General features: G+C 41.7%; 1 protein-coding gene across 1 annotated transcript in view; it reads left to right on the forward strand.

Annotated features, from left to right (window-relative positions):
• Positions 1 to 13947, forward strand: part of CACNA2D3 (calcium voltage-gated channel auxiliary subunit alpha2delta 3) — an 876446-nt gene that overhangs the window by 701196 nt on the left and 161303 nt on the right. The window contains exon 27 of the mRNA XM_025885299.2: positions 895 to 975. Coding sequence (XP_025741084.1) covers positions 895 to 975 — 81 coding nt within the window. The remainder of the gene's footprint in view (positions 1 to 894; positions 976 to 13947) is intronic.

Raw genomic sequence — 13947 nt, forward strand, 5'->3', positions numbered from 1 at the left:
CACCAAGTTCAAGTGTTGTGGTGGGGCTCTCTCTCATTTTTTCTACTGTGTACTGATTACCTGTACCCATTGGAAAAGAAACTGGTTTTTATTACTGCTTAGACTTGAGCCAGGAGAAAATTCTCAATTACTTCGATCATAAGTGTATTCAGATTCAGGTCTGCCTTCTCCCTGTTTCCCAATTTGATTGGATTCCATTCCTTGAAACCGTTTATAAGGCAAGCACCGTACTAACAATTATTAACCAAGGGGGTTTGAAATTTCTGCTCAGTGTCTTTTAATTCATGGGTATTGGAATCATTGTTAGTAATTGAAAATCTCTTAGTGGTAATGCCATATTGTTACCACATTAATAAGAGTTTGGAGTGAGGATTGCATTCCAAGTCTATCCCTGATTGGAATGGTTTTGCTAAGAAAAACTGGGCTTGAAACTAGAATTTTATAAGTCGGTAAAGTCATAACCAACAAATCAGAGCTGAAATTCCCAAAATGTAAAATAATTTCAAAACCTTGTCTCACGTAGTTCTTCATGGCTGTATTCAGAGAGGCAATGTAAATATGATCACTGACACGAGCAAACACTGTAATCAGTAACCACAAATCATAAAAAGATGGGTTCCCTCCAATGGTGCTCAATAATTTTGATGTGAAGAGGCTGGACACCCCCCCAACCCAGTGTGGTGGTCAGAACTCAGTGCACTAATTCCTTCAACTGAAAGGACTATCTACAAAGAACCCATGGCCTCGCAGAATTGGCCTACTCTGGGTTCTGGGAACCAAGCACCAGCACCATCTGCTGAGTTGGTGACTGTAGGCCAATATGATTATTCTCTTAACCTGTGCATGTAACTCTTTCTATTTCTATTTTTGTTGTGATGGTTTCTCTTCTTTCAGGAATAGTCAACAAAAGCAACGTGGTGACAGCGAGTACCTCCATCCAGCTCCTGGATGAACGGAAATCTCCTGTGGTGGCAGGTAAAGGATGGATTTTAATCAATTAATATACATAAGCATGGCATCCATTTCATCTGGCCAATCAACTACTTCTATGCAGCGTGTTTGTTCTTCACAGAGTAAGTTTTGGAAGGAAACAAAAATTAAAAATTACTTCTTCCTTAGCTTGGTGTCATCCTCACCAGTTCAAGATTCTGACAGCTGGCTGTGTTGAATGTAACGACAGAAATCTTTCCCAGTACTCTTCTTCTTAAACTCTGAGCCAGTAAGAAACTGTTGGTACATGCAGAGGAGAATTTCTTGAACATAAGAAGCATGCTCATTTAAAGTAAGCTCTAGATCTCCCACCACTGCATCACTGGGATAACAGGGGGCATTCTAGGGAAGTGTGGGTTTATTTTAGGCACAAGCAAGCTGAAATGTACCTTCTCTGGAGAGCCTGAGATTTTTACCCCTCTCATCCTGCTGAGGAATTAGAGTTAGATGTATCTGCAGGTGCCAGGTTTGGGACTAGGAGAAAGCCAAAACATTTCACAATGGAGAGTCTTGAATTGTCAAAGAAATCCTGTCTTTGGCTTTTGCTATCTTTTTCACTCTCAAGAGTGGCAATAGGTGTCTGTGGTGGCTGGGGGCTTTCATTGCTGGTATTTTGGCCTAAAGGGTCTGAAACTGCCACAAGTGTTCCTTGGAGGACAGCTGCTGACAAAAATGGAGTCTATAAGTCTTTCTGGCACATCGTCTATTTCTGATATTGTTGGAGCCATTGGTTGATGGGTGGACAAGACCCTCCAAGCACCATCCTGATACTGGCTAGATTTACCAAAGGGAGTTGTTCTGTTTCTGGGCAGCCTCCCTCAGTAAGTTGTACTGTAGGTGGACATTGAACATCAACTACTGTGTCTTCACACACTGTGAATATTTGTGGGAAGGAGTTCAAATGGAGCAGACGTGTTTGGAGTGGCTGTTCTCTGGCTGGGAAACACTGGGCTCCTTTCCCCACTTTATTTTTGACTTAGCCTATGCATCATAATTGTATTAGCAGGTATGGAAAGATTTGGGGACAATTGCCCTGGTTATTCCTGGCTTGTTGGATATGGCAAGGAAGACGGTCTTATGTACCTGACCTATAGATCCTCTTGAACTAGACAGACCTGTAACTAATCAGACAGGAGATAAGGACTCTGAAGATTCACGGCAGCTGTCTTCAAATTTTGTCACCTAGCATCTCTTGTTCCTTGAAGAAAGTAGGAGACAGGATCATTTAACTCAGTAGGGTTTACTTTTGCTCAAAGGAGGTCAGCCTTGCTTTCCCTAGGGTGACCCTGCCAGCTAGTTTTGGAGGCATGTTATCTCCTTGGAGTGGGGCCACTCCAACAGCAGCTGTCAAAGACATGGTCTGACCAAAGCGACTGTCCATCTGTTTGGAATTTTCTGAAAACCTTTTCCTTAGGTTTCTCATTCAGTTGTCATGAAGGATGTTCTGTGTCCCCTGTAAGATCACTGTGCCCATCCCAGCCACCCCTGTCCAAGCCTGCAAACCAAGGTCAAATGTTTCCAAATGCCTATTATGTTGTAAATGTCTGAGCATGGGTGAAATGTAGACTCAGCCTGGGTACTGTGCATCCAGTGTTGAGGAGAATGTGAGTTTTCCAAATGGTTTGCTGGTCTAAACTGGTCTACTGTGGAGTGACACGGCTGGCCAGAGACCACAGGCAGGCCATGAGACATGGTCTGGCCAACCCTGAGTGGGTGGAAGACACATCCTGCTGTTTACTGCTACTCAGTGTGTATCAACCGGTCCCCATCTTCAGAAGATAATTACAGAGCAAAACAAAGAAGCAAGGTTATCTGAGGAACTGTATTTAGTACTTACCTAAAACTGGTGGTGATTAACCTTGTTTTGAAGAGTGTGTTTGGTGGACGTAAGTAAAACAGATTTGATTGGTCTGCTCTTGAAGGTTGCCAGGGATGCGGCACCATGAAGGCAATGACCTCAAGAGGACCCTTCTGTCTCCAAGAGCAGAGTGGCCTCTCCCGCCCTCCCCACAGATTGAGCTGACTCTGACTCAACCATCATGTCACTGTGTGATTAGTTTCGGTAACTTTCTTCTGTGTATTTTTCTCAAGTTAAGTAGACATTGTTTACTACTTGAAAATAAAAAAGGTCATTTTAATTGGGGAAGAAGCCTTGTTTTGGCAAGTGAAGGTGAATATGTGAGCAGGCTTGCCGCCACCAGTGTGCCCCCAATAGCAGATGGAATACAGCCAACTGGCAGTAATTTGGGGTTTCAATGAAATCCTTGTGTTAAATTGAAATGTCTTTGGAAGGAAAGGTGTACAACTTTGCAAATAATTATCAAGGGTGACTTTGAAAAGCTTGTGCTCCTCTCAAGGCTGGTCTGGTATTCTCATGTTCATTGGCTATGTGTGTCTGTTTGGGACAGAAAGAGTTTCTTGTTTTGTTTTGTTTGTGCTTTATTCTCTTTTTTCTTTCTTTCTTTTTTTTTCTTGTTGTCTTTTTTAAACAAAAACATTTAGATACTCATCTGTCAATGACATCCTTGAAGAAAGGGCTGTCAAACTGGGCAGGATTCCATTTGTGTGTCAGCCTTGGTGCATAAATGGGCCCCATCCATCTTCTTGGCCTATGACATTGCTTACAGTCCTTCTCTTGAGGGACCTGCCAACTTTCCAGCTGCCACTAGTATGCTGAATTTTCTTAATTGCTTTCCCTCCGCAAAGGAAGAAGTGGTAGGACTTTCTCTTTGGCCTACCAAGACTCTCCAGAGCTCTGGAGCCTTCTGTGCACCTCAGGCTCCTCATCCATTCTTCTGTTGTTATTAGCAACGCAACCCTCAGACTATAAAGTCCACATAGGTTTGTCACCCCCTCTGTAACTGGCTAAACATGTGGTCTTGGGTCTCTGAAGATCTATCTAAAATAAGATTGGGATCATAACCTCCCTCACCTTACTCTGGCTTGGTTTGGGGATAAAATGAAAAAACAAATAAAATACTGGAATATGAAAAAGTATAAAAATGCTAGGATTTGAGGTGACCTATTTTTATCTTCAAGTAGACAGCATATTCGTTCACTCATTTATTCACTATTTCCTGGCCCCTTTCTTTTACCAGGCGCTCTAGATATACTCGAGTAAGAACCAGGCTCCACAATGACATTCCCTCCCTCCCCTGGAGAGCTGTAGAATAGCAGTTATTTTTAAAGCCATGTCCACCCAGGGCAGGTGAATAGAAAAGCTGGACAATTATCTAGAAGGTCCTGGAAGTCAGAAACTGTTCTTTTCCTCTCCTGTTGCTCAGAACAGAACCCTGGAGAGTACATAGTGGAGGCATAGTGGAGTGATCCTCAATAAGAATTTTATAAAATGAACTGAACTTGTAGAAACCTGTTTTGCCCTCACTTAGTTATTATTGACTTGAGTTCCATAAATTACATAGATTGTGGTGTTACTTCTCTCTGCTGCTTGTAATGGGGAGACTGGGCCCTATTGTCCAAAGTCATGGGCTCTGCTTCTACCAAGCAAGGATGGAAATGACATGGAGAGAAAGAGAAATACACAGAGGGCAGAAGTGAGTCACCAGGGAAGGTCGAAGTCTACAGGAGACTTCTCCCCTCTTTGGACGTTATGTCTGACCCCCCATTCTCCTTTTGGACTCTCTCTGACAAATACACAATACAGCATCTCAGTTTTCTCTAAAGAAGTTCGGATTTCGGGATTTTTAAATAACAGATAATAAATTCCGATTTTTTTTGCATTTGCTTTACAATGTAAATTTTAGCATATCAAAATCTAGAACCTCTTCTACATATGTTCCAGTTTGATTTCTTAAATAAAATTTAAAAACTCTCCAAAGGCAAGGACGGTCCCGATTATCTTTGTATTCCCAGTGCTAAGCGCAAAGGTTGACGTGTGGTAAATTTGTCAAAAATCGTGGCAGAATAAATAACTCAAGGAGGACGGGCTTCATTTTCCCCTGTCCTGTGTAGGTACATAAAGGCAAATTGTACTGTCCAGACGATGGGAACACAATATTTGACGGAAACTCTAAGAGGTGCAGTCAGCCCCTACAACTCTATTTTTTTTTTTAAAGATTTTATTTATTTATTTGAGAGAGAGAGAATGAGAGATAGAGAGCACGAGAGGGAAGAGGGTCAGAGGGAGAAGCAGACTCCCTGCTGAGCAGGGAGCCCGATGTGGGACTCGATCCCGGGACTCTAGGATCATGACCTGAGCCGAAGGCAGTCGCTCAACCAACTGAGCCACCCAGACGCCCAGCCCCTACAACTCTAATCCATGCCCTAGTAACCTGACACAGACCACTATGGATATTTTAAGGAATAGAAAAACTGTTTAGTGCCCCATCCTAATGGCAGTTCTGCCGGCCCGGCAGTTACCTCTACATCAGTAAATGTCTTCTCTGAGGTCTGAGCATTGAAGTGATGCTTAGAATAGCTAATCTGATCAGCAGCAGGGGGAAAAAAAAAGTAGATGAGAGACCATAGAGGCATTGTTTTCCTACGGAAACAGTTTTTTAAAACGGATTTTTTTTTTTTTGAGGTGTGATGTACATACCAAAAATTCACTTATTTTAAGTGTAAAATTCAATTATTTTTAGTAAATTTAGGGGGTTCTCTGATCTGCCAGTCTGTTTCTTTGCAAGAAACATGTTGAAAAAAAAAAAAGAAACACATTAAACCCATTCATTGGGGGGAATTTGAAAATGGGGTGATGTGGTCTCACTTGCATAATTCTAGGCAGTACAATGAAAGGGAATGCTTGATGTTAGGACAGAAGATCTCTTTTTTTTATTTTTTTATTGTTATGTTAATCACCATATATTACATCATTAGTTTTTGATGTACTGTTCCATGGTTCATTGTTTGTGCATAACACCCAGTGCTCCACGCAGAATGTGCCCTCTTTAATACCCATCACCAGGCTAACCCATCCCCCTACCCTCCTCCCCTCTAGAACCCTCAGTTTGTTTTTCAGAGTCCCTCGTCTCTCATGGTTCGTCTTCCCCTCTGACTTACTCCCCTTCATTCTTCCCTTCCTGCTATCTTCTTCTTTTTCTTTTTTCGTAACATATGTTGCATTATTTGTTTCAGAAGTACAGATCTGTGATTCATCAGTCTTGCACAATTCACAGTGCTCACTATAGCGCATACCCTCACCAATGTCTATCACCCAGCCACCCCATCCCTCCCACCCCCCCACCACTCCAGCAACACTCAGTTTGTTTCCTGAGATTAAGAATTCCTCATATCAGTGAGGTCAGAAGATCTCATTTTAACCAGCAAATTAGGAAAGAGATGAATACTGTGGGCCACCAGCTATTGCCAGGTAGGTGATATTTAAACTGAGTGTACTGCTTAATATGAACCCTTCATTAGAAACCGGTGAATAATGGTTGGCAAGATTTTGTTAGAGGCAAATCATCAGGTTAACAATACTCCTTTGGCGGCATCTCACATTTTTGGGGTATGCAAGTTAACTAGTAGGGCAGGAATTACACGTCAGGTCTGCGTCACTAAACTTCTAGTTTGTCAGATCTGAGCAAAAGGAGTGTTTCATCTTGGCAGAAATGAATACTTACCCCTTAAACTGTGGTTCTCAACCAGGGGCAGTTCCCTCCCACCCAGGGGACATCTGATAGCACGTAGAAACATTTTTGTCACAGCTGGTTAAGAGGGGGATGCTACTGGCATCTAGTGGACAGAGGTCCGGGATGCTGGTAAACATCCTATAAGACACAGGACAGGGGCGCCTGGGCGGCTCAGTCATTAAGTGTCTGCCTTCAGCTCAGGTCATGATCCCAGGGTCCTGGGATCGAGCCTCGCATCGGGCTCCCTGCTCAGCGGGAAGCCTGCTTCTCCCTCTCCCACTCCCCCTGCTGTGTTCCTTCTCTCGCTGTGTCTCTCTCTGTCAAATAAATAAATAAAATCTTTTTTTTCTTTTTAAAGACAAAGGACAGCCCCTGAAAACAATAAAGAATTATCTGGCCCAAAATGTCAGTAGGGGAGAGATTGAGAAATGACAGGCAAACTTCAACCTTTAGTGCTTTCAAATTGAAATTCAAAATGTTTTCCTTTATAGGTTCATTTATAAAAAGACCTTGTTCCATTTCTTCCTTTTGTAATTAAGTCATTCAATAAGTGTATATCTAGCATGTACTGCATACACAGTACTGGGGATACAGCTGGGAACAAGCACCCTCGAGGTCAGCGCGGAATGTCTGGAGGGTTGTTGGTTGATACTCTAAGAGGGCATTGTTGGCATGCTGTCGTACCTGGAGGCTGGGGTGACGGCTGCCCGGTGAAGCATCCTTCCACCCAAATGCCACAGCACTCCCTGAAAACACTGAGTAAGACCAAGCTGCTGCCAATGGAGAGCTTCCATTTGTGTGGGAGATACAGACAACAGACAAGTATTGCATGAATGGGAGAAGAGGAGGGAGGAGGGAAGGCCCCAGAGTGGTAAATGCTCTTATAGAAAATTGACCGGGATAGTGTGCCTGGTGGCTCAGTCGGTGAAGCATCTGCCTTCGGCTGAGGTCATGATCCCAGAGTCCTGGGATCAAGTCCCACATCGGGCTCCCTGCTCAGTGGGAAGTCTGCTTCTCCCTCTGCCCCTCCCCCCAGCTCATGCTCTCTGTCTCTTTCTCTCTCACTCTCTCTCAAATGAATTAAGTAAAAAAAAAAAAATCTTAAAAAAAAAAAAAGAAAATAGACCAGGATAATGAGATGAGGTGATGCTGGCAGTGGCAAAGGCAGAGAGGCATGCTCATCTTCACATGTGTATGTTTGGCTGTGTGGCGGGCGCCATGCCTCTCCAGACTGCGGGGAGGGGGGTGGTTAGGGAAGGCCTGACAGGAGCCGAGTCCTAACTGGTGAGATGCAGCCATCATGCCAAGATCCGTGGGAAGGGCATTCCAGGCAGACGGAACAAACTTCTCCAAGAATCTTGAATGAGATCCCTCATACATGTTGTAGCCACGTTCCAGGTGGGTACTCTGAGACACAGATGAGTATCTCAGGTTTCAGGAGTATTTAGTAGGATCTTAAAGCAGGACTGACAGGCAGGTGGGCAGATGACCCAGGGAGAGGTGGGGCACCTAAGGCAGGTCTTCGTTCTAAATGTCAGCTATGAGGTAAGGCTTTTTGTGTGTTTGGCATTTGGTTTTCTCTTCTTTTTTTTAAGCTGACAAATAGGAGCAATGCAGTGGCAAAAGGAGGTCTAAGCCATATGACTGACAACAGCAAACATCATAGAAATGGGTTAATGATGGAGCTGCCAATTACGCTGAATTTCAAGTCACCATGTAGAACAGCTGCCCCACATGCCACCATAGGCAGGGATGTGGGCATGGTAAGGATTCCTGTTCCAGAAATAAAAATAGCCCAGAGTTTTGAGAAACTGGATCCTGTGTGCTAACTCCCCAGGATACTCACTGCCAAGAGTCTCTGTCCTTTTATAAACCTTATCAAAAGCGCCAGCGTATCCTCCACCCAAAAATCAGCGGCAGAATTTTCAGATAACAGATCCTCGTGCCTGGCTTGTGCATTCTGAATCGGCAGGTTGAGACCCCTCTTTCTGAGGTCCTGGTGTGATTTGGGCTTTAAAGCCAATATGAACCAAGGGTTTGGCAGTGAGCCCAGGGCCATGTCACCTCTCTTATAAAACGAGGCTGATTGGTGCTTCAGATGGATTTCTAAAACAGCCTAGTTTTTAAAGAGGGAGATTGATTTCATCATCACAGAAAAGGAAAGGAATTTACCAATAATGGAGAATGACTTATACCCAGGTTCTGTCTGGCTTTAGGGGACCCCTCTGGTTTCTGTCAAGAGAAATAAACTTGTTTATAAATATAGATACAGTACCTGGCAAATGCTTACAGTGAGTGCTCGATCATGAGTAGCTGCTAAATTATCATTGCTACTGCTTCTGTTGGTAGCATGACTATTGGCTACACCCACCACTACTCACTAGCCAGTGCTTATTGCCACATGCTGTCCTCTGTGAAAACTTGCATAGATGCCATTATGGTATCTTGACATGTTTCACAAAACTTTGAAATGCACACGTTCAGGTACCTGTGCCTTAGAACACAGGTTGGCCAACTATAGCCCATGGGACCAAATCTAGGCTGCAGCCAATTTTGTTTTGTTTTCTTATAGTTTTATTGAGATATATTTCACATACTGTAAAATTCACGCATGTAAATTGTATAGCTTATTGGACTTTAGTGTATTCACAGAGTTGTGCAACCATCACCACAGTCTAATTTTACAACAATTTTGGGGTGCCTAGCTGTCTCAGTCAGTTAAGAATCTGATTCGGTTTCAGTTCAGGTCATGATCTCACTGTTGGGAGATGGAGCCCCGCGTCAGGCTCCACGCTCAGTGCGGAGTCTGCTTCAGATTCTTTGTCCCTCTCCCTCTGCTTCTCCTCCAGTTTATACACTGTCTCTCAAATAAATAAATAGATACATAAATAATAAATAAGTAAATAAATAAATAAATAATTTTAGAACAATTTCACCATCCCAGAAAGAACCCTTGTACACACACTCTCTCATTCTTGATACCTATCCCTTACCCCAGCCACAGGATATCACAAATCTGCTTTCTCTCTCTATGGATTTGCCTATTCTGGGCTTTGCAGATAAATGGAAACACACAGTATATGGCCTTGTGTGATCAGCTTCTTTCACTTAGCTTAATGTTTCCAAGGTCAATCCATATTGTAATATATGTCAATACTTTGTTTCTTTACTGCCAAATGATATTCCATTGTTTGTATGTACACCATTTTGTTTATCCATTCATCAGTTTATGGACATTTGGGTTCCTGTTTTTTAGCTATTATTAACAATGTTGATAATGAACATTCACATACAGGTTTTTGTGTTGATATATATTTCCATTTCTCTTGGGTAGTAGACACCTAAGAGTGGAATTTCGATGTCGTAGGGTAACTCTATATTTGATATTTTGAAGAACTACCAAGCTGTTCCAAAGTGGCTGCACCATTTTACAGTCCCATCAGCAATGTATGAAGGTTCCAATTTTTCCACTTCTTTACCAACACTTGGTATTATCTGTCTTCTTTGTTTTAGCCATCCTAGTGGGTGTGAAGTGATTTGCATTTCCCTAATAACTAGTTATGCTGAGCATCTTTTCCTATGCTACTTGCATTTGTTCATTGGAGGAATGTCTTTTTAGGTCCTTTACTCATATTTCAATCACATTATCTGTCTTTTTATCGTTGAGATACGAGTTCTTTACATATTCTGGATATAAGTACTTTGTCTGATATCTGCCATCTGTTTTTGTAAACACGAAATACTGCTATGCTGTTATTGTCTATGTACTCCTTCCTGTTAAAATGGCAGAGCTCAGTAGTTGGATAGAGACCATATGGACTACAGTGCCAAGAATATTTACTACGTGGCCCTTTGTTCACTCACTTATTTCACCATATTTTTATCTTATCAAAATGAAGTGGATATATAAATCAGAGTCTATGTAAGTAAATGTTGAAGACGGAGCTTCATGTATCAGAAGGTGCCTATCTGTTGTGCCTAATGTTTTTGTATATGCGGTTACACAGAAATCCCAATCAAAGATCCTAAGCTTTCTAAAAATATATGCTCTCGTTGTCAGTCAAGACAGTGATTTACTTAATCTTCGCTCTAGTTTATAAACCTCTCAACAGTGTAATCAGCATAATGCTCAGTAGAGCATTGGAAATGCCCTCACATGCTTTGGTGGAAAACGGTTTGTGGGATTTTTTTTTTCCAACATGACTCATGAGAGATTTGGGGATTTATTTAGCTGGCTTTATCCAGGCAAATCTCCTAGTGACCTTGTTGGGATCTTGATCTTGTTTAAGACTAGAATATATGTGACTCATGCTAAGTGAAGTGCCCACAGACGATAAAAGAGCTGATGTGAACCTCCCCTCCCTGGAAGAGAGGGACAGGCATCAGCATAGTCCGAAGCAGGAACATAAATGCTCTGACGGTCAGCCTGAGGACTCTCCTACTCGTGGAAAATGCTTTGGCCAGGTGGTGGTGGGAAAGGGACAGTGCTGATCAAGGACTGGGAATTCCCATGACCTCCCCAAGTCTGTGCCCACCACGAGCTCCTGAGTTCTATTCTGGATGAAACATTCTGCGCGAGACAAGGATCGGCATCTAACTGTCATTCCTACTTCAAGACCAAATTATATGTGAACAGGCGGAGGCATATGGGAGTGTACAATTGTCTTTAAACAAACAAACAAAAAAGACATTTTGGAAAAATCCGTAGTTTGTGGTCATTTTTTATGCTTTTGCATCACTAACTTATTCCTACCAACTTCTGGATTTGTGCTGATATAGACCGGTTTTTAAGCCAAAATTATTTTTGTTATTGAATTATTTCATTTGTGTCATGCATTTCTTGCTCTATTATGCTGTTGGATCATCCCACATCTCCTCTCTCTTATTCTTTCCAGAACCCACCCCAGACAGGTTTCATCCACAGTGAAGAGCTTCTCCTCAATGTTACCTATAACTTCCACATTATGGAATCCAAACTGCAAACATTCGTTATCTCACAGTTTCTGTGAGTCAGGGATCTGGGTGAAGTTTAGCTGGGTCCTCGGGCTTGGGGTTTCTCACAAAGACTGCAATCCATGTACTGTGCCAGGGTCTCTCATGGGCCTGCAATGAAAATGTTGCTGGGGCTGTGGTCTCATCTGAAGGCTCAACAAACAGAGGAAATGCTTACACGTTCCCTCCTGAGAAGCTTAGCAGCATTCAGTCCTCACTGGTTGTTGGTCAGCAGCCTCCCTTACTTCCTTGCCATGTGGCTGTCTCCACAGGTCAACTCACAATGCACAGGGTCCTACATGATTTGACCCCTAGTTACCCTCTAACCTCAGCTCCTTCTACTTCCACCTTTACTCACTCAGCCACATTGCCCTTGTTTTGTTCTTCAAGCACATTAAACTTGCTCCTATGTCAGTGCTGTTGCACCTGCTGTGCCTTCTCCCTGGGACAGTTTTCCTCTAGATATCTTCACCACTGGTTCCATATTTTCCTTCAAGTTTTTGCTCAACTGTTTTGTGGGAGGGATTTCCTGATCACCATGTGTAAAGTAGAAACTCTTCTTCTCCCATAACAGCAGTACTCTGTGCCCCACACACCTGCTTTTCCACCCTCTGATATATATTTTGTATGTTTTTATCTTCTCCTTCTGTGAGATGTTAAGTTCAATGGAGCATATACTTTATATTTTTTATTCTCTGCTTCATCTTTGATACTTAGAAAATTGCCTGGCATGCAGAAGGTGCTTAGAAATTTGTCAAATTATTGACTTTGCATTGTTTTGTAACCATATTAGCTAAATCATTCAGACTTAACTCTGACTTTAACTGATTTTAGTGCATATTGTTGGCACTTGAATGGCATGGCGTCCACATTTTTAAGATCTTCTTGCACTCCTTACTCCCCTCCCCTTTCCTCTTGCTTTTTATAATTCATCCCTTGATCAATTAAAGTAGATCTTGAGTCATTTTTCTTCAAAAGCAGTGTATTGGTGGCATGCTCCCTGAACCATTGCGTATCTGAGAATTGCAATCGTACTTTGGTTCCTTGTTAAGGTTTGTTTTTTATTTGTTTGGTTGGTTTCTAGACTTCAGAATTTTTAATTTGTTCCTTAAAACTTGAAAATTTTACCAGAATCCATTTGTTTTGTTTGTGGTTTTTTTTTCCCTAATATATACTGATTGAGACTTTTATGTACCAAACACTAAGCTAAACTACCTTCTAAGATTTTTTTCATTAATCTCTCCTATAGGAAGCTTTTCTTGATCTATAGAATTGGAGTTTTCCTTTAGCTCAGGGAAGATACCTTCTCAGATTTTCTTTCCTTCTCTTTGATAAATTCTAATCTATTTATCAGGAAAACCAATTATCCATATGTTAGTTCTTCACATTTGCTCCTTCATTTCTGTCATCTTCTATTACTTTCATCACTGTTTCTTTCTTCCATATTCCTGGAGTGAATATTCCCTATTAGGTATTCTATATCACTGATTCAATATGTTGCAATGTTTCCTTTGTACCTCTGATGGTGGCTTTGGTAGATTTTATTCATTTTTTTCACTTAGTTATGTATGTAGTTTTATTCATTTATCATTTGCTATTATTAGTTATTATTATTTTATTCTTCATTATTATTTTATGATTGTTTGCAATTATTTACTCCTTTGTTTTTTATAAGGGAAACAAATATCCTTGCCATTGCCGTGTCACTCGCTATGCCTTCCTATTGGAGCTGTATGCTTCTGTGCCTCCTTAACTCCAAACTTAGCCATATACGTATTGTTGCCAATGGAATGTGAGTGGGTATAATGACACCAAATCCAATCAGAAACTTTAAAAATTGTACTAAGGTATGTTTTAATGCTTCTTCTGCATCTTATGGGCAGTGCTGCCTTTGTTCCTTTTTTTAAAAATATCTTTTAGGAGGATCCATTTAGGTTTCTTTCTTAATTTTAATCACCATTAAAATATGGGATGGTTGCCACTGAACAAGGTGAATGACTTCCCCTTAAGTGTCCCTTATTGTTGACTTCAGAGTAATCCTTGAAGACTAAGATAGAAGACTAATTGATATGCACAGCCCCTAAACAAATATCCAGTGTCTAGATATCTTCCATCTAGAGTGGCATTGCAGACTGGTAAAAGATGCCATGTCCTGCTGCCTGGTAGTCTGACTACTTAGGTGAATCAAAGTCATCTGTAGTTCTCATTCCTTGTAAGAAACAGTAGATAAAAACTGTGGCCTCTAAATTGTGCTTATCTCACTGTCCTGCCTTCCATGGATCATCCTATTATATGCTACATTGTTGAGATTCTTCCTCTCTAGTGGAGGAAAACAGCAAGGTCTTAATGGCAGGTGTTGTAGGAGTTAAATGTC

Source organism: Callorhinus ursinus, unplaced genomic scaffold, assembly GCF_003265705.2.
Source record: "Callorhinus ursinus isolate GAN/ISIS: 27379988/994484 unplaced genomic scaffold, GSC_fseal_2.0 scaffold15, whole genome shotgun sequence".
Lineage (NCBI taxonomy): Eukaryota > Metazoa > Chordata > Mammalia > Carnivora > Otariidae > Callorhinus > Callorhinus ursinus.